The following is a 26,554-nucleotide window of genomic DNA, read 5'->3' as shown; positions in this document are numbered from 1 at the left end:
ATTGTTCATCAATCAAATACATATTTTACTACCAGTAGATATTAGTTTTGATTTTGTAAATGAAAGTGAAAACAAACCTAAATGGGATATATTCTCAAATTGACAGATGTTCACAACAGGGTCCTTCCCTTTTTAAAAATGATGATGGCACAAGCTAAAGTCAATTCAAGAATCAGTTAGATTATGGTTTGTTTTCATGAAGTTAAAAAATGAAAATTACTTCCTACTTGTTGTTAAATATGTATCTGAATCATGACCTAAAGGATTTTGCATGAGACTGCTTCAATAGCAACATGAATTTTATAATCGTGGTGACATTGACAAGAAGTGATTTTGACAGAATCATTTATGAAAACAAGTTGTAACTTGGAAGCTAGACACAGAAGATTCAATGACAACAGCTTGTGAAAACATTGAGCTTTCATTTTTCACAGTTGTCATGATTTTAGGTTTAGACAAACCAACCTGTTAACATGTTAACAGATAATTTACCCCAGGAAATGTACTTGAATACAGAGTCCCACATGGTCATACCTCACATTACGTCACCGAGGCGTGCTCCTCTGATTGGTTGAAATTTCATTCACTGGATAGAATTGTGCACTGTTGTAAAAAAAAGTCAATTTAAGGTAATTAAATGTTGAAATGAATAGTTTAATGTCGGGTTTTAGTTATAATGATGACAATAAATTATTTATGTATTTGTACCTCCAAGAGTGTATCTGATCATTAATGTTCACTTTTGGGGATTCTATAAGTATCAAATATTTATTAATGGTGCAGTTGGGACAAAAGTTTAGTTGTGTATGGTGTTCTTGTACAAAAGCATTTACATATACACTGAAATGCCCTGAACATGAAAGATTAAAGGGTTTCACAATTAGACTGATGTAATTTTTAAAGAATCAAGGCAAGTTTGCTGATATAATTGTTGTTGTTCTACAACAATAATAATATACCATTAGTACATAAACATACAGTATTATTTTCAAACCTTCCACCCTGCCCTATCTGCTGTGCTAAGGCTCTAAATGAATAAGTTTCAATAAGCGTCATTCTATTTTCAATAATGGCCTTGCCAGTACAATGTGAAATTCATCTTCGATTTGCTTTGAGCACATTTGAACACAATAGTTGACAGCCTTTCACAAGATGAAATATATTGAACCAACTTAAAATTTTACCTTAGTTAAATATTTCATTGATGTTCTGGTACAAAATCCTGAGCAAGCAGTTTGTCTGCTGATTCACCTATTTTGTTTAATAACAGAAATCAGCACTAATTATAATGACTTGATTTGCCCTCTATACCCCTTCAGCAACCCATGCTTGTCATTACAGGCGACTAACGGGATCGGGTGGTCAGACTCACCGACTTGGTTGACACATGTCATCGGTTCCCAGTTGCACAGATTGTTGCTCTTGCTGTTGATAACTGGATTGGTCCAGATTTGATTATTTATAGATCGCTGCCACATCGCTAGAGTATTGCTGAGTGCGGCATAAAACTAAACTCACTCGCTCTACCTGATGTTGTAAGTGATGGGCAGCTGATACATGTCACCAACCATATGTTAATACATTATCATTTCAAACTTGATATAATAGCCCCTGTTTCATAATCTATGTGAAAAGAAGGTTTTGATTGACTTTAATTTGAACCTCAGTGTATTAAGTTATCCTGTGCAGCTTTCACCTACTGTCTGTCCATGTGTACAAAACACATGTTTTATGTTCCTCTAAACATGCATAAATCTCATCAATAAATGTGTGTATATAGATGCTGCTGTAATTTTGGGATGAACCTATTTGTGTTCTCATGCAATCATTTGATTCTGTTGTTCTGGGTAGGTAAGGGGGTCATCAGTTTTATACACGTACTGTGGGTATATCAGCTATTTTGTACATAGAGATATTTAAATGTTATCATTTGACAAATAAGTGGGGAGGGGGTAATCAATTTTGTGCATGACACACGAACGGGTTGTGGTGGGGTCATTGTACATGCTTTACTACAGAAATCATCATCACCCCACCCCACCCTGCCCACCCCCAGCCATTAATTCTAAATTGCCCCTATGGTTATTTGTGGATGACTGTAAACTTTAGGGACAGTTGTAAGTGAATTTGTCCAAATGAAGACTAACTTGTCAATAAATCAGGAAAGTAGTCCGTCATAATCTGTCTCCACACTTAACCAGCCAATCAGAGAATCAGGATTTAGCATCATGCATATTTTTTATGCTGGTATTAGTGGTAATGTCACTTGGGTTTCTCAGACTTAGCTGTATGTGTGGAAGGTCAAGTCCTTGGGGAACTTTGTCTCCTTCATTCTACAGATCAATTAGTTATCTGTGTCATTAATGCAATGGTGTTCAAAAGGTGAGAGGCCTGAAAATGAATCAAAAGTGAGTGAGTGAGTTTTATGACACTTTTAGCAATAATCAATCAATATCACGCCTGGGGACACCAGAAATTGGCTTCACCCAGGTCTTCAGCATGACGAGCGAATGTTTTAAACATTTGGCTGTCCAACCACCCACTGAATATGAATCTGAGACGTACATGTATACATGTATTGTTTCTACATGAATCAAAGTGAGTGAGATTAGATTTATGCCACTTTCAGCAATATTCCAGCAATATCAAAAAGGAAATCAACTATAAGATCCATATAGATAGCACAACAAATATAATACTTAAGGATGCCTTAGAAACAAATATCAATCTCTGTAACCACAATATAGGCTAGGCCCATAAATTCAATAAAATTAAGCAAGTTTTTGAAATAAACTAAATTCAATTCAACACAACTAAATTCAATAAATTTACAATGAATAAACTCCAGTCCAAATGTGAATACATGTTCAGGCTGTCATTAAGTGATTCTCTCACATCAAACAACAAATTAAGAACCTACAGATTGGTCAAGTCATCCATAAATTTTTTGAAACAGAAATCCTGAAACTATTTCTAAAATATGTCATGATATTCATACTGCATATGATAAACTGTTGTAATGTATATCATATATGTGTCTGTAACTACTGTAACATTCATATTTGTGGTTTATAGTATATTGCTACTGTTTCTTGATGGAATGATACGCAATAAATAAATATCAATAATATCACGACCATGGACACCAGACATTGGTTTCACACATTTCACACCTGACTGAAAATGAGTCCGAGACATATAAGTATACATGTGTTGTTTCTACATTCCCTCTGATGAATTCGGGTAAAGATCTGTTATACTGGGCATAGCAGACACTAAGACATGGTCAGTTAGAGCTGCGGCAAGCAGTAGACGTGGGGATAACATGAACAAGGAATTGTTTCAATGGAAAGTACAGTTAGATAACAGCGTCAAGATTGAGAGATATGAGATTATCTGCCTCATTTGACAACGTCTCTTGGTGGTTGAAGTGCAGTAGGTAAGAATCACGCAACTTGCTCGTTAGAGGACCACTAATAGCTGCCTGTAATGATTAGTTGGGCTGCTGTAATCTCTCACAAACACAGCGTTGCCACCCCCAGCATTTATCATGTTTCTTGCTGTATTGACACATTACATTTCATTGCCCTTAAGGGCTGGATGAGACAGTTCATTTGCAGGATGGTGATGGAAAGTCATTGTACAATGTCATGAAATTTAACAAAAGTTCTACAAGTGACATTAACTTATTTAGGTGTTCATGATTATTATTGGACGAATTTCACCAAGTTTTAGAGAAAACTCCCATCAGTCACTGCAGCAACTACAGCTCGTAAGTTGGATCTGCAGGTGGTGAGAACGCTCTATGAGTGAGTGAGTATAATTTTATGCCAATTTTAGCAATATTCCAGAAATATCTCGGTTAGGGAATACCAGAAATGGGCTTCACACATTGTACCCATGTGGGCAATCGAACTCATGCCTTCAGTGTGATAAGCGAATGCTTTCACCACTAGGCTACCCTACAACCCCACAATAAGTGACATCCAGCAGGTTGTTTAGTCGTTTTGGGGTCAGATGAGAAGCATGAATTGTTAAATATGTCAAAATGTGGATAAGTGCACTAAACATAAATAATATGCATGTTCTTAAAACCTCTCTACCCAAAAGGATCTGAAATCTGACTTTTTATGATTGTGGAAAAGAAATCATGGAATATTTGCGATTTTCTCACTTCAAACCGGGGGGTGACAAACGGCTTGTGGAACAGCACCAGCACACGTTCAGGTGCAACACTGCACAGGCAGGTGAGATGACCCAAGCTAGTTTGATGCTTTTCCGTCAGCCATTTTTTCACTCCCCTTTGTGACAGATGAAAGTAGCACAATTCTTGAATGACCGATGGTGAAAAGTCAATTCAGATCCTGTTGGGTACAGATGTTTCAGGGCCATGAGTCTTATTTATGTTTTGAGCACTTACCCAAATTTTGAGTTATTTAATCATTTGTTGTTTTCATTTGACCCCAAACGGACTATACTAGGTCTTTATTGGTTAGAGGCTGAATTTGTCTCACTGGTGAAATTTTTCTGTATACACTTGAAATATTCAACATAACTTTCAGCAAGTGATACTTTGTCTCTTTGTATTTTGGCAATTCCAAATGATGAGTGAACATAGCTGAAGCAGATTAGGGGCCACTTGACCGTCTTGGCAGCTATGCTTGTTGTAAGAGGTGACTAACAGGATCGGGTGGTCAGGCTCACTGACTTGGCTGACACATATCATCAGTTCCCAGATGTGCTGTTGATCAGTGGATTGTCTGGTCTAGACTCCATTATCTACAGACCGCCACCAGGTAGCTGGAATACTGCTTGTATGACAAAAACTGCTGACTACATATACTGAGGTCTATAAGTCATAATGTTTACTTGTGTTTTTGTTTTTGTGAAGGTAACCTACGATCCCAAGCTGACAAAGGAAATTGGCCGCCTCCAGACAATGTTTTCCTCTGATTCTCATGAAGATCGCCGGGTACCAACGCTGCAGAAGGTTCCGTCCATATCTGATCTCTCCGATGAAAGTCTTGGTGAGTTCCTACAGTCAATATCGAATCAACATCCAAACGTAAATAATACACAAGCAGGGTCTTGCCATGACTCACAAGAATGGGGCTACTGGTGACCCCCACGCAGGACAAGTATTGGTTTTAGGGGTCCTTGACAATTTGTGGGTCCTTAGAGGTAATGATATACAGAACTGTATTAGAGCCTGGAATAAATCATTGATCATGTGGACTGATGAAATCAGAATAGAATAATGCATATAACTGCTGTAAAGAAACAACAAAACACTTAGCAAAGTCACAGATATGTTGTGACTCTGAGTACAGTGAATTATATTGTGAATCAAAGGGGATGCAGGGGAATTATGTCAGCATCCATTTTGTATACAGTGGAAGCTTTCTAAAATGCTTTCTAAACCGGCACTCATTGGGACTGAAGAAATAATCCGGTTTATACAATGTCCTGGATTGTAGAGCTGATGATAAATGTACAAGCCACGGATGGTACAATTAGGAGAAATTGTTATGGATAGCAACTTCTCTATTTGGTTCAGATTCTTGTACCGTTGTCAAGCAGGAATGACGGTACAAGAATCTGTACCGAAATGTCGCAGTCACGCAAAAAAGAAGTTGTTATCCAAAACAATTTGTCCTATTTGTACACCTCAACTTCTAAAAGGCCACTCAAACAAGCCATGGATGGGCCTGAGATTTTATGCCAGTGGTGACAACTTGCCGGATAAGACAGATTCAGGTTTTGACAGCTTCCAGTGTATTACTGTAATACATTTGTGCATTTTCAGTTTTCGTTATATGAGTTGACAAACTATTATTATTTTGCATTCTCACATACAGAGCCAAGGTGTTTGTGTGTGGTATTTTTTCAGGAAAGGAATGGTAGGAGGGTCATGTACATGGACTTGTGCATCCCTACTTCAGCACAAGGGCTGGATTTAGTGCCTTGTTACTTCCACTGGTGCAGTCCAATATTACAAAGTGCATCCTAGTCATGAATCGAACAGGCACATGCTGCTGTCAATGTTTTAGGATTAAGTCAACAATAAATGTAACATTCTAAGCATAAATATGTCAGCTCATTTTTCTTCTAAATTTCGAATAGCTGTGGTACCGACAACATTTTGCAGCTGTGACAGTTCTTGTAAACAGGGATCCATTATGTTTCTGTGTTTCCATGGTTTCATGGGTACTACATCAGGGACATGTTTATGTGCACTGAAACCTCTGATGTTTTAACACACTATTTTGCAAGTGGTATTTGACTGGCGCAAATAGATCTTTATCTTAGGTTGCACCTGCTGCAAGTAGGTTAACATCTCTTAAATGAAGCCCTGACCACATAGGGCAACAGAACAGCTAGTGATTGGTCCACCTTGTCTGTGTCTGTAGCAGCTGTTGGTGACTAAATGAAGCCCTCTTGTTACCTGGGGTGGTGGGGTAGCCTAGTGGTTCAAGTGTTCAATTGTTACGACAAACACCCAGGTTCGATTCCCACATTGGTACAGTGTGTGAAGTCCATTTCTGGTGTTCCCTGCCATGATATTGCTGAAAGTGGCATACAACGAAAATCTTGTCAGTCATTTAGTCTTGTTCCCTTGTAGTTAAATGATCACATTAAAAGCTGAATGGCATGTATTGGCCACTTCCTGTCTGTTAGTGTTACAGTTTCGTATATATGGTCCTCAACAATTGTTAATTATAGACCTTAGAATAGTTTTTTCTCCTTAACATTTGGCACAGTTGTAGTTTGGTAGAGGATCAACCCCAAATCTGTTCTTGAATATACAGAGAGATCAACGGATTTGGCAAGTTTATCCTTAAATTCTTGGCCTAATTTTAGCACCCCGAAACCAACAGGTAGAGTGTTTATTTTGATTGTTTTGAAGTACTAGATACATAGTGTTGCTGGAGGTATTTTGTGTCTCTCCCCACTGTGTGTTGCTTCATGCTTTTTTCTGTGACTGACCCAGATAGTTGGGTTGGGTGGAGACAAGGAAGACTGATGTTAGAACAAGGCGGTCGCCACTGCTTCATACGGCTTCTTTTGTTGCGCAAACCTATTTGTTGACAAACAAACATTTTCAAACTGGGACACCTTTGTTGACACAGCAAAAATACCAGTCACATGTCACTTGTTTCCAGAGCAACTTCAGATGTGTTTAATCGATAAGCAAACCTTGAAACCTGAATAAAGTGGTCGCTGATTTGAAGCATTAGAATCCTAACAAATTAAGAAACAGTAACAATTCTGTGCTAGTAAAATACACAAAAAAATTTCCTTTTTTATTATTACACAAAGTTAGAGAAATTACATTTACATACTGAAAACAGAGAGTGAGTTTGGTTTTACGCCACTTGTAGTAATATTCCAGCAATATCAGAAATGGACTTCACTTATTGCACCCATGTGAGGAATCGAAATGGACCTTGGGCATGACGAGCGAACACTTTAACCATTAGGCTACACCACTGCCCTCAAAACAGAGACCTACATCAGGCCAGTGTACAACCTTGAAACTGAGGTAAAAAATATCGGCAGTTTTTTTTAATGGATAACATATATACATAAACATCCACCCTTAATATGTCATGAATTATGTTTGATGTGTAAGAGAGAGAATGATGCATGTGTTGAAATGGATGCAGAAATCCTGTAAACAGTGAAATAATAATTCTGTAGGGTATCAAGAATTGCCTTGAGCTGCATATAAATGTTGTTTGCATAATGTATTTAAACCATAGTAGAGCTATCTTGTCTTCAAAGAGTTCAAGAGGTATTAGCCCTTAGGTAGCTTAAGATCTTGTTATCTGGATGTTTTTTTAAATTGTTTGAACACTTAGGCAAGACCAATTTTGTTTCTTGTTTCACAGATTTTTGTCCTCAGGAAACCTAAAGACAGGAGGGGAAAAACTAAAAAAATCACCAGTGAAAGTACTAAATATTAAATATCAAAATATGTATGAAGTTTATGTGGGGCAAAAATGCAATCCAAAAAACCACCAGTATTCCCACCCACCCTGGCTGGCCTCCCAGTGATCTGACACCACCAGTAACCCCACACCACCCCACCCCTCTGGCCTGCATGTGATCTGACACCACACCAGTGCCATTGTGCCCCAGAAGCACCCAGCTGTGTGACAAGAGACTGACTATGGTGTTAGGTGTAATTATTCACTAATCCTTTTCTCCTAATCCTTTACTCTTATTATCCACTTTGTTTGAAAACAGTCAGATCTATGAGCTATTGTACACTGCAACAGAAGTTTGTAGAAATTTACAAATTAGTGGCACATTCTGTAGTGAATTTTACCTTTTGGTGAAGATTTTTCTGCCTGATAAATGAGTCATACCGGCAGTTTCAACATCTGTACTGATTTGATGTAAATCCATCATGTACATTACTGCTATGTATCAACACTACTGACTCATTGGGTAAATTAGGAACATGGAGAATAATAAATATCTTTTTTGTCAAGATTTTGTAGCATATCAGGAATTTATGCAGGCATACTTACTAGACATATGAGCCATGACTAAATGACCTCCTTGAAATGGTGGAGATAGACAATAGCTAGGGAGGGTATCATATTTGATAAGCGCAGGATTGGGGCGTGACAACAGTCTCCTATCATTCAATACACTCAGTTAATCCGTTCCAATCACTAAGGCCCTATCAGCATGATAATAATGTCAAACCCTACTGATAGCAATTTCATTGCTGACATGTCAAAGATTTCATCAAATTGTGAAATTGTGCAGAGCTTAAAATACTTAATATAAAATTAAATGCTCTTTTAAGTTAATTAAGAATTGAAGCAGGTAATTTCATTTTTGTCTACACTAGATCTCTCTGAAGACAGTGCACTCACCCTTTCATCCCCTATAGTACATTGGACTCAAAAGCAGACTGAATAATTTTTTTAATACTCAATAAAACACTGATCATATTATCAAAACATCAGATCAACTTTGTGAGTTTTTTTGCAGAATTTAAGCCCTAATAATAAAAGGAGCTGTCTAACAAAGTATCATTAAAATATTGACACAGTTCACTATTTGTTACGAGGGAGGAGTGTAAAGAAAGACAGCCAGAGGTGCGAGAAAGGATGGAAACGGTACAGAACAGGTTAACAAATCAATAGCTTTGTCAGCACTTATGCACATGTTTCTCAAACATCTGGCTGTCCCTTTCTCTGTACTCCTCCCTATAACAATAGTGAACTGTGTCAATATTTTAATAACAGTTTGTCAAACAACGATTTTGTTTTAGGACATAAACTCTGCAAACACCTTTAAGAGTTTATCAGATGCTATCATTATGATCAGCATTTCATGGAAAATTTTATGTTTATGAGTCTTTGAGTTAGATTGGTCTACTCTTGAGTCAAGCGAACTGTTACGTCTCCTACATAGCCAGGGATACTGGGGTTAGCCAGGTGGTTAAAGTGTTCAGTCATCATGTTGAAGACACTGGTTCTATTCCCAACATGGATATAATGTGTGAAGGCGTATCTGGAGTCCCCCACCATGATATTGCTAGAATATTGCTAAAAACGTCTTAAAACTCTCTCACTCACTCACTCACTCACTCACTCACTCACTCACAGCGTACTGAATGTAAATGATATAATAGCTACAACTATGCCAATAGTCAAACCTAGCCATCCTCATCCATAACCTAGCCATGCACCATCCAGTTGTAAACCAACCGAGATCATCACGAAAAGCCTTCTGTTTGACAGAGGTACAACTTATAAGACACTTTGCAGTTTGGGCACAGTTTGCTATCAGTACCATATATATGGTGAGTGAGTGAGATTAGTTTCATGCCGCACTTAGTAATATTCCAGCTATAAAACGATGGTCTGTAAATAATCAAATCTGGAGCAGACAATCCAGTGATCAAGCATCGATCGGCATGAGCAGCGATCTGCGCAACTGGAACCGATGACATGTGTCACCCAAGTCAGTGAGTCTGATCACCCGAGTTTTACCTATATACATGCAATGGGCTGTAGGGGTACAATTTGTTGCTTATAATATATATCTGTTGTGTGAGCACCTTGGTTTCTCGTACTGACCCTGAAGCAAATATAACCAAAAACACCTACATAAGTCTAGAAACTGTGGCATGTCTACATTTCCACAGCTTCTGTCTTTGGGCTTCTCTTCGTTTCATTTTAGTTTCTTTCATAATAAACATTTCAGTACAATATCTTCATTTTGGAGACTAGTTGTTAGTCAAGGAGCACTAGCATATAAGTTCTGGGGGTTAAAAGTCCCATAACCCGACTCCCAGGATAAGTCAGTTTTCATTTTGGGCAACCAAATAATGGTATCTTACTTGTCAGTTGGCTACTAGATAATTTCTGATTACAGTTTCAAACTGCAAATAAGACTTGGATTTCATTTCGTATCTGCTCAAAATGTAGCTATTAAATTTCACCTCGATAATTAAGTTGATTACTGCTATTTATCACTTCGCAATAAATTGTGAACTAAACATTAATATCCAATATCATGTGGATTTATTCCTTCAGAATTACATTATCATGATTATGTCATAAAAATCAGGGCAAGGGGAAAATGAATCTGCACAAATTACTTTCTTAAAGTCACTTGCCCTGTGGCAAGTGGCTTTTCAAAAAGTTTTTAACCCCTGCAGTTATGAATGTGATTAACTTTAACCAGCAAGAATGCTTTTGTAATATCTAAAGCAATCTCAGGTTTGTCTTCAAGTGTGACTAAGTGTAGTTTGCATAAAGGAAGCTAAATACAGATATGGCCTACACCATGAACAAATATAACACTAGTCCACTAGCCTCCATGGAGTGTGGCCAAGATTCCACAGCAAGAATTACATGGCCAATGTTTTTGTGGGCAGGGTTGGAGTTATGGGCTTATAGTGGTGTGTTCTAGGGGCAGATCCTCTTTTATGAGAGAGTTAGCGTCACTGGAACATGTAGGTATATTACAGAGTACCACCTTCAAGACATAATTTGTAGAACAAACACGCCATTTCTCCTCATCCTGTATTTGTAAAACTGACAGTTCCCCCTCCTCCGTCTTGCAGAGATAGATGCCAACCCATGAGATTTTATCATATTTATTACGAAAAACACAAAAACATGTGACTACAACAGCAGTGACAATATTTAAAATTTAAAAAAAAATACATTAGATTAAATTATCAAATAGTATATGTATGATACCCAATAAAATTTAACCAAATTTTATGCAGTACCTAGCTGTATGTGGAAACCTACCACTGATTTAGATAAGTAAAATGTTAAGAACAAGATCTAAGAATATCTATTTGTTTTTTATTAATATCCAAATTCTTTGGAAAAGTATACACTAATTTTGAAAAAAAAAATGCAAATTTCTGCAACAGCTTTTGCCCCAAATACTAATTGGGCTGAATTAGATTAGTGATCCCTGCATCTTGATGTGTGTGGATGCCTGGAGCAGCTTGGTGTCTGCCTCACATACAGTGGTCCAGATTGGAACTATGCTTTTATTAAATTGTAGGTATCTAGTAGTAAATTCAAAATTCAAAGAATTTTATTTTCATGACATGATTGTCTCATTTCCAGTATCCATAAAATATCTTAATCTTCTGTTGAGTGTTTTTAGGGTATGGCTTTTTAGGATGAATTTCTTAATTTGCTGGTTGTTGCTGTTTCAAACCCAAATTTTGAAATTGAAATTTATAATTTCAATTGCCAGTATCAGTAGATTAAAATAAACTCTTTTTTCACATTTGCATTAATTCTCCCGTTCTCTAAAGCTGTTATTTTCACCTCAACTATATATATATATATATATATATATATATATATATATATATATATATACATATATAGGCATCCTTTGTACACTGGCATTCCCTAGTACGTTGGCATCCATTTTACATTGACATCCCTTGTACACTGGCATTCCCATGTACAATGGCATCCTCTGAACACTGACATCCCATTTACATTGCATTAGTGTATAGGGGATGCCAGTGTACAAGGGATAATGCACGGCAATAGCATACCCAACAAAGTGGTAGAGTGAACTGTAGAAAAATCTTGAACTTATATATGAAAATGAAAACAGGAAAATAGCAGTACCAGTGCATTAGTTGAGAATAATAATCTTGTTTAAGGTGATTTGATGCTGCAAAGCTCAATGCCTGTATCCCATGTACTGCAGTCTTGATGTGAAGGTAGATACACCAGGGTCAGGCTGACTGGATTTCACCTCTTGGTGTACTTCAGCTTGTGCAAGCACTCATGGCTGGTAACATGACTCCCCATAGCCTGCTTGCAACCTGTTGCTGGGGCAAAGGCCAACTGTTGCCATGCCTACAACCTATGAATTGGGTCAGCCCACTCCTAAAAGTTGGTTCATTCATAAATCTACTGTTATCCTGTTGTAGGGACCCAGGTTGGTTAAGCTGCCCTCCTCCCCCCTCCCCTTCCCCTCCCCCACACCCCCACACTCCCCCCCACACCCATGGTTGGGAAGATAATCAATGCAGCCAAGGGGCACCTGCAGCTCCTGTCCAGTGTCATATCATAAAGAGAAGAACCCATCCAAAGCTTTACTATCCTCTTTCTTTCTGACATGCAGAGATTTAACAATAATCATTAAGGTTAATAGCCATGCTAATGATCACACCGAGTCATGGTGTCTACTACAAAGTTAAAAAGTACTGTGAAAAAAAACACATTTACAAATTTTAAATGTGGGGCACTCATAATGAATGAGCAGACATCAAGAATGTGCTGATCAACAGTGAAAATATGATGTCTTTAGTTACACATTTTCCTAAGCATCTAATTACCAAAGCTTTGTGTTGTTTATACTGAAGGACAGAACAGAGGAGAAACACTTCTGTCTCTAATCATGATTCCTTAAATAAAGGAATGTGCTGACCTGACTGACAATAAGTGGGAATGTCTTAGTCTTTTGACCATCGAGAGAAATTTCTTTTTTATTTTCAAATGATGACTTAGATGACTTATGTGTGTAAGAACTCTCCTGTAGTGATGGCACACCTTCACCCATGTTGAAACCCTTGGCAGTGAGACCGCCATTCTGATTATAGTTTCAAATCACAATTATTTTCTTGCATCACAATTATTTTCTTGCATTACAAGGGGTATGCACATCAAATGAAACACTGAGAACATGTAGGGTTGGTCTAAGTTAACATTCATCATGTACCGCACGTGCATTTGTTTCACTGTTTAGCGACTGTGCTTATCATTGTTCCAAATACTCAGTCTTCAAACCAATAATATTGATTTGAAACTATGATCATTTGTTAAACAACTTTTATCCAAAGTTGAATAAAATTCTGACATTTAAATGTTCCGTTGGCAAGGAAAAATTATGAAGGACCACAATCTTAATTTCACTTTTGATTTACATTTTTGTTTAGAGTGAAGTTCATCAGTATTGTTTCACTGCAAACAGACTGTAGTTCTACGCATTTCATTACAATGAGCCCAGATAGCCATAAGGAAAATGACATGGGTGGATACAATCATTTAGCCAGTGGCAGTAATATTTTGTTGCAATAGCCAAGCAGTTCCTGCAAGTGTTCCAAGAAGATGATTTCGGCTAGCTAGTTCTAAACTTAGAGGAACTGCATGAAAGTCTTCTTCAGATTCTCAGCTCTATGTACTTGTAGGATGTTGACAGATGTTATGTAGAAATAAAGCTTGAAGTAGTAATACATGTATTCACAAAGATAACATGAAATATAAATTGAATGATTCAGTACAAACATTTATTTGTCTGATAAAAGTTTAGCAAACATGTACATCAGTCACAATAATAATTGTCACTGTTAATCGCCCTTGATTTGTTAATTATTAAATGTTTACTCTACACATGGCAGATATCAAAGAGGACTTTGAAGTATTTGTCTGTAAAGAGCCTCAAGGTTGATGGGCTCATCTCCAGAAAAAAAAACACGCAAAAACTTGTTCATGCATTGTCAAATGTTCTGCTGCATAACAATGCTTACCAGTAAAATTCTGGGTTGCAATTTTTGCTTAGCAATCTATGCTTGTCATAGTAACCAAAGGGATCAGGTGGTGAGACTTACCGATTTGTTGGTTGCATGTCGTCATATCCCAGTTGCATTGACAGCTGAAGATGGCTGGGGGAGCCATTAAACATCAAACAAAGGATGACAATATTTGACATTACATGTGAAGGTAGATGTCCTGCTACATGACAATATTTGACATTACATGTGAAGGTAGATGTCCTGCTACATGACAATATTTGACGTTACATGTGAAGATAGATGTCCTGCTACATGACAATATTTGACATTATATGTGAAGGTAGATGTCCTGCTACATGACAATATTTGACATTATATGTGAAGGTAGATGTCCTGCTACATGACAATATTTGACATTACATGTGAAGGTAGATGTCCTGCTACATGACAATATTTGACATTATATGTGAAGGTAGATGTCCTGCTACATGACAATATTTGACATTATATGTGAAGGTAGATGTCCTGCTACATGACAATATTTGACATTACATGTGAAGGTAGATGTCCTGCTACATGACAATATTTGACATTATATGTGAAGGTAGATGTCCTGCTACATGACAATATTTGACATTATATGTGAAGGTAGATGTCCTGCTACATGACAATATTTGACATTACATGTGAAGGTAGATGTCCTGCTACATGACAATATTTGACATTATATGTGAAGGTAGATGTCCTGCTACATGACAATATTTGACATTATATGTGAAGGTAGATGTCCTGCTACATGACAATATTTGACATTACATGTGAAGGTAGATGTCCTGCTACATGACAATATTTGACATTATATGTGAAGGTAGATGTCCTGCTACATGACAATATTTGACATTACATGTGAAGATAGATGTCCTGCTACATGACAATATTTGACATTACATGTGAAGATAGATGTCCTGCTAAATGACAATATTTGACATTATATGTGAAGGTAGATGTCCTGCTACATGACAATATTTGACATTACATGTGAAGGTAGATGTCCTGCTACATGACAATATTTGACATTACATGTGAAGGTAGATGTCCTGCTACATGACAATATTTGACATTACATGTGAAGGTAGATGTCCTGCTACATGACAATATTTGACATTACATGTGAAGGTAGATGTCCTGCTAAATGACAATATTTGACATTACATGTGAAGGTAGATGTCCTGCTACATGACAATATTTGACATTACATGTGAAGGTAGATGTCCTGCTACATGACAATATTTGACATTATATGTGAAGGTAGATGTCCTGCTACATGACAATATTTGACATTACATGTGAAGGTAGATGTCCTGCTACATGACAATATTTGACATTACATGTGAAGGTAGATGTCCTGCTACATGACAATATTTGACATTACATGTGAAGGTAGATGTCCTGCTAAATGACAATATTTGACATTACATGTGAAGGTAGATGTCCTGCTAAATGACAATATTTGACATTACATGTGAAGGTAGATGTCCTGCTACATGACAATATTTGACATTACATGTGAAGGTAGATGTCCTGCTACATGACAATATTTGACATTACATGTGAAGGTAGATGTCCTGCTACATGACAATATTTGACATTACATGTGAAGGTAGATGTCCTGCTACATGACAATATTTGACATTACATGTGAAGATAGATGTCCTGCTACATGACAATATTTGACATTACATGTGAAGGTAGATGTCCTGCTACATGACAATATTTGACATTACATGTGAAGGTAGATGTCCTGCTACATGACAATATTTGACATTATATGTGAAGATAGATGTCCTGCTAAATGACAATGCTTTCCTTTTCATGTGAGAGGAAATGTCCTCCTTCATCGGTGCATGACAATACTTGACATACGAGAGGGGAAATGTCCTGCTGTATGACAGTACTTGACATAACATATGAGGGGAAATGTGTTGCATGACAATACTTAACATTACATATATTGGGAAATGTCCTGCTGTATGACAGTACTTGACATTACATATGAGGAAAAATGTCGTGCTACATGACAATACTTGACATTACAAATGATTAGAAATGTCCAGCTACATGACAATACTTGACATTACATGTGACATAAGGTAATGTTAAAGTCATTTAGTAGGTTCCCTGAATCTGTCCACTTAATTGTCATAGGTTAAAATCTACAGCTATGTATTAATGGTCATGAATAGTTTATTTTAAAACATTTCAAAGTTGATAGCAAGGTAATATTTCTTCATTGTGATTTCATCTATTCTACTGTAATTTTTTTTGTTTTTCTGTTGTTGAAACTTTAATATCTTGCTAGAGATGGATGGGCAGATAATAAAACAAACATATTTCACTTTCTGCTTACCTGATTGTGAAGTGAATTTATGTTATGATCTTGTTGTCTTGTGGCTTCATGTATGAACATCTTTTTAGAAACTGCTTCCCCAATAAAGCTGAATCTTCACATTCTACCCTCGATATTATTTCCTGAACATTTTCAAGTGGACAGAATCACATGTATGCAAGGGTACCATTACACCTGCTTCTTTTTTGTTCCAAATGTAATGGAATTTAGTATAAAAGGTTTTAGTAGTGGAGGGCAATTTATAGGTATTGCAGTGTTTTAAACTTTTACCTTGATTTGACCTTTACACAGCCACCACACTGAATACCACAGCATCTAGTGCCATAACTCAACCGTTTCGTTTCAAACTGTAATGACATTCTGTATACTGTATATGTAATATGTGTACTAGGGAATTGGCAGGGAAGGGGACTTGTAAAACCATGCATGAGTTAGATCTTGCTTCAGAGAGTAAATGAAGAATAGGTGAATAGGCCTTCAGCAAATCATGCTTGCCTCAAAAGGTGACTATGCTTGTTGTAAGAGGCGGCTAACAGGATTGGATGGTCAGGTTTGCTGACTTGGTTGACACATGTCATCGGTACCCAATAGTGAGGATGAATGCTTGTGATGTTGTTCACTGGATGGTCTAATCCAGACTCGATTATTTACACCCACTATATGCTTATAGCAGGAATATTACACAGTACAGATTATTTACACCCACTATATGCTTGTAGCGGGAATATTACAGAGTACAGCGTAAAACTGAACAGACTGAGAAAGTGAGTTTAGTTTTACGACGCACTCAGCAATAATCCAGCTATATGGCAGCGGTCTGTAAATAATAGCGTCTGGACCAGTGATCAACAACATGAGCATCGATCTGCGCAGTTGGTAACCGATGACATGTGCCAACCAAGTCAGCGAGTCTGACCATACAATCCTGTTAGCCGCCTCTTACAACAAGCATAGTCACCTTTTGAGGCAAGCATGATTTGCTGAAGGCCTATTCACCTATTCTTCATTTTATTGGCTGACACGTCTGCATGTGACCGGTAATATTCTCTAGTCAGACCTCCAGGACTAACTTTATGATAGATCATTAATCGATGATCGGTTGTATTGATAATCAAATGATCAGTCATGAAAATTAAACTCCCAACACTGGTGTACACTGGGGACTAAATATGGTGACCACAATTGATATAATCTCATTTGTGGTTGACTTTTGAAAATCTATCGTATCCTTGTGACCATGTTCATCACAGAAGCCAGGGCACCAATCAAGCTTTGCACATTTCACATTACATTCTAGATTAAGACATTCCAGTCCAGTTTCCAGTAATGAAATAAGAATATGTCATACACAGTCACTTTGTTGAAAATGTAGTGAGTAGTAGGATTCAATATTTGTTCTTGTTTTGTTCTTTCTGAAAAGAGGTACATGTGATACTATTAGTAAGATTCACATGAGGACTTAATTGCTCACATGCAATCTTAAAATCAAAGCATTGTATTTTCTTGAGTGTATTTCTGATCAGCATCTTAGATGTTTAATTACACAGATCAGAGATCAGATAAGCTTGTCCAACTTCCTGCTCTGCCAACATGGCACTGACACCATTTTCTAAACTGTGCTCTGTATGATCTTGTAAAACTGAAGCCATGGAGAGCGAAAACAATTGGAGGAAAATTATGCCCGCAGAAGTCCGTTTGAAGCTTGGTAACCTTTGTAAGCACTCAACAGAACAAGTGGGAGGTTTGAAGTCAAGGTTAATTAGCTGCTGCTTGTTAAATACTGCTGCAAAACTCAAGAGCAACTTCCTTCATCATGGGGAATGTGACACTCCCTCTCGGCCAACGACAATTAATTACAGATCTTGATGAGCCCTCCAGATTACGCTAGTGGTACGAGTAGCAGGGCTCAAAGTACTATGTAGGTTCTCACAAAGTTTCTGAGCAATTTTCCATATTTAGAATAATTTTACACAGAGTCCCTCTATCAGCATTCAAATTTGAATTTTGTGTGAGGGGGTCAGTTTCTCACAGTTCATTAATAACGGTGTTGATCATGAGAATGACTGAAAACCTTATCATATTTGTATGGCAAAAATACTTTAAAATGTGCTGTTGTATTCAGATAATAAAAGTTCCTATAAATCTGAAAATATGGCAGACAACCACAATCAGATTTAACAGCAAGTAATGTCCTGTTGTTGGACACCTACCATCACAAGTTGGAGTGGAGAGGAAACAAGTCCTTCACTAGGAAACAAAATGAAGTTCAGGCAGTCCCCTTGTTAAACAGATGTATTTATGAATGTCAGATGTAGATCTCTGCCTGGATAGCATAGGCTGTGGTCAACACTTTTTCTGTGGCCAGTATAAACAAACGATAAAAAATGCTTTGTTTGGACAATGTAAGTTACTTCTTCACAAATAATTCCTGTTAAATTTCACTTTATTCCAGACCAATATTATTTCTTGTTTTACGGATCTGCGGTTCATATTGTTTCAAGAATAAGACAAAAAAATAAGAATTAAGTTTCCCCATTCAAAAAATAAAATCCTGATGTTTTTAATGGCCAAAACTGTTAACATACAGGAAACTTTTTTTGTATGTTTTTTTGCCTCATACACACGTCATAAATTGCCAGAAGTAAAATACTATAAATCTTTTGAAGGAATATTACTTTCACTGGTGATTTTTTTTTTCCATCCTACCTTTAAGTTTTCTGAAGACAAAAATCCATTGAACAAAAAATGAAATTAGTCTGATCTTCGACTGACAAATATTTAAGCATGTATTACTATTATTTATGTTTGGACAAGAAGTATGAGTTTGAAAAACACCTGCATGACTGAAAGAGGTGCCCATATACCAGCTAATGCAACAAATGTGTAAAAACCACTAATTTCAGTCACAACAAAGTTTTATTTTTTTCTAGTTTCTTAGCTTTAAGTGATTAATGGCTCATGGATCCAGACAGGGATATAAATAATGTGTTGAATAAATACACCTGGTGCAAACATTAAGCTAACACACCATCTTTGTGGTAACTTGCTGTAATTGGGATCAAGCTGAAGACTTGAAGAGGTATTTAGATAATTCATCAAATAATGGCTCATAATGCTGTGTCACTTTTCTTTCTGTTCACAAATGCTCATGATATTATCAGTTTTTGTGAAAAATTGCTTAAATTTTAGTGTATGTATAAAAGCAACTTAATCTTGAAATATTTTCTCCAAATGTACTGAACAGCAAAAGAAACGCAAGTTTTGAAAATATGAGATGTCATTAAATTAAGCGTTTATGTTTATGTCTTCTATTTGAAAACTTGACAAAAAAAAAAACAACAGTTGTGTTTCTTTTGCTTTTCAGTATATATGAGTATGAAGCAATGTTGAAAATGGAGGCTATCACTTTCTATGAACTTGTTTTACAGTAGTACATGCAGACTAATGTTTGGAGCTAGTGCATATCTCTTTTGGGGTAGATCCTGTTACTTGTTCCACAGTGTTAACTATCAACAGCATCCATTGATGCTGTCATCCTATTGGCTAATCCTTTTTTTCAAAAGTCTGCAATAAAGGTCCATAGAATATCACATTGACATAACTTTCACCCTTGACTAAGCATTTGTGGTGAGGTGGGGATTATTTACCTTGTAGGTACACAGGACCGGGCTGAACTTATGAAGCTTTTGGGTCACCTGTGTCCCAGATGTTGGTTGTGATTAATGGGATGTGAAGGGGGTGGGGGAGGGAGAATCACGCCATTCAGATATCCGCTATAAATAGATTGAGGGAGGCAGCAGGTGAAGGCGAGATAACTGCTATGGTCTGTTTCAAATGTCAGACACAGACACACAGTATACATGCAGACACTCGAGCGCATGCACACACACGCGCATGCACACACTGCCTAAATTTTCTCTCTTTACAATACAATTAATCCTCATTGGTCCTTCCTTTTGGATTGTTAAATGTTTCATAGAATACATTACTCATGAATAGTGAGTCACTTTTCTGTATCAGAAACACCAAAAAAACTTTGACAAGGATAACTTATTTAGTTTAACATTTTCTCTGTTTGTTTGCAAGTCTAGACCCAAGTGTGTGTGATATTTAGCAGAGAACAGAAACAAATAGCATCTCTTTATGTTGACTGGCACATTGATATCATCGTCAGTAGATCTGAGATTTAATGCATGGTCTACTATTAACTACACCTACTGGACCAGTGACTGTAGACAGCATTTTAATGACAAAATTTCCGACATGAACTCATGGGATACAGTCTCTTCCTCACCTCACTGATACTCAACTTGTCAAATAAATACCATACACGTACTTGTAAATACCAGCGTTTCCATGGTAATGGATATTATCCATTAGGATTCTAAGGGCCAGTTATGGATACCTGTATTAAAACAATGAGAAAACATTAACTCAATGTGTGATATGCAAGAATATACACCTTCTCTTTGTAACATAGGCATGAGTATCTTTAGAGGAATAGCCCCGTCCTGGATTTATCGCAGAAGGGACTGTCCCTGCATTTCTTCCGGGACAACAACACCTGCCACTAAATGAACTGTCTAGATGGACCTGAAGTTGATGCTTCAACCTTGTTGGTACCTATCACATGTCTAGATAGACCTTAAGTTATGAAATGTTGTTATTGAAGCGTAGCTGAGCATGGTTATTTTGTTGTCTGTTTGATTTATAAGTCAAGAATTAACTCAATTATAAGTAGGTTTTGGTTTAAAAATTTTTCTTCAACATATTGCAATACATGTCAGAATGTAAGCTTTTGCATCGCAACATTTCATAAAGTGAAAATTTCTCCACAATACCCACCCCTACATACTAGTATGGAGTGTGTACAGAACATACCATTTTAATACTGATTTTAAGGGTCAAGCAGGGACCTCAGTTTATCTATGGTAGTATACGGTAATGAAACAAAGAATGTCAGCATTAAGCATGTAGACATCCTGGTTCACTTAAATGACATTTATTTTTTTCAGATGTCTACAGTTTAGTGAGTAAATACATCTTTGTCAGAATGTTTTTCATACTGTCCATAAAACAGTTATTTTGCATCATAAATGACAAGAATGGAAGTTACGCCATCCCTCTTCCATGACAGTAGCATATCTCTACTAGCTGCCACAGTTTCTCATTAAATGTGAAAAATGGCCTCCAGTTTTATTGCATATAGTCATGTGTGGTAATCACCTCTATGCAGTTTCACAGCCAGAAGATACTTGAATAGTTTGTTTGCATGGAACAAAGGAGAGACAGTTTTCATAATTTCTCTTCTGGTTGTATTAACATGACAGTAATATGTGTTTGATGTCAACTTTTCAAGTTTTATTCCCAAAACATTGTGCAATATCAGTGTAAAGACTTATGGGTATCACAGCAAAGATCAGTACGTCGCTAGAGAATAGTGTTCTGCCAAGGATCTGAAGAAGCAAGGACAGGAACCCCATCATCATTAACACATGGGTCATTTTATGAGTCTGTACTCAGAGAGGTAACATTAAGCTTAAGACCTGACTTGCAGGTAATTGTGTCAGACTCACTGTCAAGTCATTTTCTTCATACACAGAATATTTCACATGGCATCTCTCTCAGATATGCAAAATTGGTGCTGAAAATAGATTGGGAGGCCAAGGGCAAAGAAATTCATTTAACATTCAAATATTGAACTAGCAGTAAAAAACGTGATATGTAATGAACCCATCTACATGAATGGCCTGATGACCCAGTTAGATTACTAGAAGAAGCCGTCACTGACTAGCCATCTACTGGCAACAACAATTCCTACTGTCCACTGTACCAGGACATGGTTCAAACATCACAATCAGCACAACCTACGGCAGTACGTCACCTGTACTCCACTGGCAGTATAGCCTACAGCACTACATCACTGGCAACACAGCCAACAGCACTACATCACAAGTACATCACTGGCACCACAGCCTACAGCTGTACATCACTAGTACGTCACTGGCAGCACAGCCTACATCACTAGTACATCACTGGCACCACAGCCTACAGCCTACATCACAAGTACATCATTGGCACCACAGCCTACAGCCGTACAGCACCAGTACATCACTGACAGCACAGCCTACACCAGTACATCACTGGCAACACAGCCTACACTAGTACACCACTAGTACATAACTGGCAGCACAACCTACAGCACTACACCACTAGTACATCACTGAGAGCACAGCCTACAGCCGTACATCACCAGTACATCACTGGCAGCACAGCCTACACCAGCACATCAGCAATACATCACTGGCAGCACAGTTTACACCAGTACATCACTTGTACATCACTGACAGCACAGCCTACAATCGTACATCACCAGTACATCACTGACAGCACAGCCTACACCAGTACATCACTGGCAGCACAGCCTACACGAGTACATCACTGGCAACACAGCCTACACCAGTACATCTTTGGCAGCACAGCCTACAGCACTACATCACTAGTGCATCACTGACAGCACAGCCTACAGCCGTACATCACCAGTACATCACTGGCAGCACAGCCTACACGAGTACATCACCAGTACATCACTGAGAGCACAGCCTACACCAGTACATCACTGGCAGCTTAGCCTACACCAGTACATCACTGGCAGCACAGCCTACACCAGTACATCACTGGCAGCACAGCCTACTGCCGTACATCACTGGCAGCACAGCCTACACCAGTACATCACTAGTACATCTTTGGCAGCACAGCCTACAGCACTCCATCACCAGTACATTACTGGCTGCACAGCCTTCAGCCTAACACCACCAATACTTCATTGGCAGCACAGACATCAGTGGGTTACGCTTACTGTTTGATTGGCATTCTAGAAAATTGGTGGATCATATTGGTGATGAATACAACTTTATTAATCCCCCGTGAGAGATACTTCAGTATGATATTTTCTGACAATATTACACTAGTGTATTACAGCAAGACGTATGTTGTCCTGTTAATGCAAACACTTCTGTCTCTATGATATTAGAACTTACTAGACTCGGAAAGTTGAGTCATCACACTGAAAGCTGTTTTCATCAATTTTTGCTGGAGAGGAATAGGCAAAATACATCACTCGCTTCTATATAGTAACACTTTTTTACACAAGGTAATGATTTAGTATCAATCAAGCAAAAATTACATGAAAGTTCTCTTAGTATCCTCTATTTATAGATAATAACTTCTTGTTTATGGCACTGAAGGAAGTTTCTGGATAGAACCTTCACCATTAGCAACCGAAATGCTATCATTGCTACACAGCCACCACCAGTAGTAGATGCACTAAAGACTCCATGATAAATTGGCATGTTGACCATGGCTAGCTTGTTGGTAAAAGTGATTTGTCAAGACACTGTAGGGATGATATTTTGATAAATCTGCATCAAATATCAGTAATATATATTTTCCAAGTCAGTAGACATACATATACACCACTCAAAGTTATGTGAAAAAAATCTTGAAATTCAGAAAATATAAAGTTGGAAAATAATTCAGTTTTAAACAAGCGATTATAAATTTTTCCTCAACTTACATCTTGTAAGTACTTAGTTTGAAATTGTCTATATTTAAAGTGCATTTGAAAGCTGTTGTTTGTTCTGGTTTTTGTTTAATGGAACACTTAGCAATATTTTGGGTGAAAAACAGGCTAGCTTTTCTCGAAACGTCCGTAGTCCTACGAACTTCTTAAGCCTACTCTTAACACACTGGCTACGATCAAAGTTAAGAATTCTTAGGGCTACGAACGTTTCAAGAATTATTTAATTATATGATATGCCCTTGCAGTTTCATTTGCATGTTGCTGGAAGCAGATTGCTGAAGCCTTACTTCCACAAGAACTAACATCACATCTGGCTCATGATCTTGTGCTTTTTCCTTCAGATACAATAAATGAAATAGAGGATATTGTATCAGTTGGAGGAATGAATTTAATGATTCCCTGGAAGTATCCAACACGAGGGAAGGGGACTTTGCCTTGTGCCAGCCATGTTTGCACTGCATATGACTGTCCGCATCGGTTACCCTAGGAGACGGTTACCCTTGGTGACGGTTACCCTAGGAGCCGGTTACCCTAGGAGACTGAGCAGTGTGTGATGGCCTAGTCCTGGTATCTTATAGTTTGGCATTTGTGATGTGGGTACTGTTGCTGTTAGATGGGTTTCAGCATTACCGTGGCGCTATAAGTGGACAGGTGCTGCTGTCTACTGCAGACTCACTTTTGTCTCTATCCCTCCAAGCTTCACATTAAAGATCAGCCGTTTCAGATATGAATCAGTTTACATACATCACCACATTTGACATTTCATTTTCATACCTGTTAAATTCTGTTTTTGCCGTTCATAAATGTTTGTGACGTTTTTATGCATATGAAAGACATGATAATGTGCTCTGTATTCTAGGATAGCATTTGGGACCATCGCAAGTATAGACTGTGCCATTCTGACTTAACTAATCTCATTACATGATGGCCTGAATAAAAGTGGCTCTGCTTTAAACCAACAATAAAGATGTCAAGATTTAAAGAGGTTAATTCATTGAATTAGATCAATCAGCTCGCTACTCTTGCTGTAATTTCAAAGGATAATGAAATGATGATATCCCAGGACCATTTGAGTGACGATATTTCAGACATAATGAAATGATAGTTTGTAGAACATTTGCAATTATATGGTTTCAGCCCTGCAACCAGTATGTGAATAATTGCGTTGACTTTTGTCTAACGATCAGCCATGACACCTTGCCCCTAATGAGCCCACTGCGAACATGTCGCTCTCAAAATTTAGTCGTAATTTGAGATCTTCTGTGGTGCTCTATCCCAGAGTCAACGAAAGCTGCCTAAAATTAATGGAGATTCATGCTTCAATTTTTATATCATTTGCAGTGAATGTTCAGAATTGTTTGTTGAGTGTTTTCAGTAAATTTGTCTCACGTGATAATAATTTTGATGGACTGGATATGAAAGAAACCACAGATATGTTGAGCTGTTGTCTGGAATATCTGATGGGCCTGAGACTGGACGATCTGTCACAGTTCCAGTGAGGAGTTACCATCAATAATTAATCAACTCTGCAGGTGCCCTCCAAATCACGTTTACGTGAATGTGTAATATTTCTCTACAAGCTTGGCTACAAGAGCTGGATTTGTTCAGGATAAATGGTTTCTACAGTCCACTCATATAGTTTACAAGTAGTAACTACATGTTAAGTGTTGTAAAAGTTGTTGGCTTTCTTTTTTCCTTTCAACGATCTAATTTATTTTTATGTTGATATTGTTCCAGGAGCTAATTTTACTGGATTGAAATGTTGCTTTGTGACTTTCTTCCCTCAAACATTAAATACTGCTGAATCTGGCAGCATTGCTGACATGGCCATATTACAGTTACCCTGCGTTGTCAGACAGAAAGGAAGCGTAGCAGCGTTGTAATGTTTCTGGGGGCAGATGAGCAAGAGGGGGGTGAGAGCTGGTTGACATCAAGCTTTCTAGCATTCATTCACAAATTGCAGGGAAACTGGGGGTTTGATCAGAGGGTGTCGTGTTACCACACACTGCAGCATCCTGCTAGAGGAAGGACAATCTCCCTCCATCTTTCAGCCCTTCCATTGCGCTCTGGTGTAGGAGTCTCACAGGATTTAGGCTCTGGCCTGGGGCTACTTTCTGTTCACAGCTTTCCTGCTTAGCCAAGCAGAAAGTCTCTCTCTTTTGTAGACTGCAACCTCAAGTCTCATTATAAGGTGCATTAAAGTTGATCAAATTTGAATTTTCCAATTCATCATTTCTGTTTATCACCAATATATGTTGCCGTTAAACCGCTGTCATGGAAGCGTTTAGAGAGTACCTGCCAGCTGTGTGTTGTGATGACAGGCACTATAGTGAGGGATGTGGCAGCTTACTGTAGTTTCCATATGGTTGCTATTCTGGCAGGATTAACAGCTGGGATGCCTTCCACACTTCATTCATAAATCCCAGCCCAGTAGCAGGTGGGTGGAGCTATGCATGAATTATGTTAATGAGCTGGTTGGTCATTGGATGGCAGTGAAGTGTGATTTATAGAGCTGCCTGTTGATTGAGGCTTC

General features: G+C 37.8%; 1 protein-coding gene across 1 annotated transcript in view; it reads left to right on the top strand.

Annotated features, from left to right (window-relative positions):
* Positions 1 to 26,554, top strand: part of LOC137291725 (protein c-ets-1-B-like) — a 56,148-nt gene that overhangs the window by 5,491 nt on the left and 24,103 nt on the right. The window contains exon 3 of the mRNA XM_067823199.1: positions 4,892 to 5,027. Coding sequence (XP_067679300.1) covers positions 4,892 to 5,027 — 136 coding nt within the window. The remainder of the gene's footprint in view (positions 1 to 4,891; positions 5,028 to 26,554) is intronic.

This window comes from Haliotis asinina, chromosome 1 (genome assembly GCF_037392515.1).
Source record: "Haliotis asinina isolate JCU_RB_2024 chromosome 1, JCU_Hal_asi_v2, whole genome shotgun sequence".
Lineage (NCBI taxonomy): Eukaryota > Metazoa > Mollusca > Gastropoda > Lepetellida > Haliotidae > Haliotis > Haliotis asinina.
Note: the sequence above shows the minus strand (reverse complement) of the source record. Positions and strands in the feature narration are given on the sequence as shown.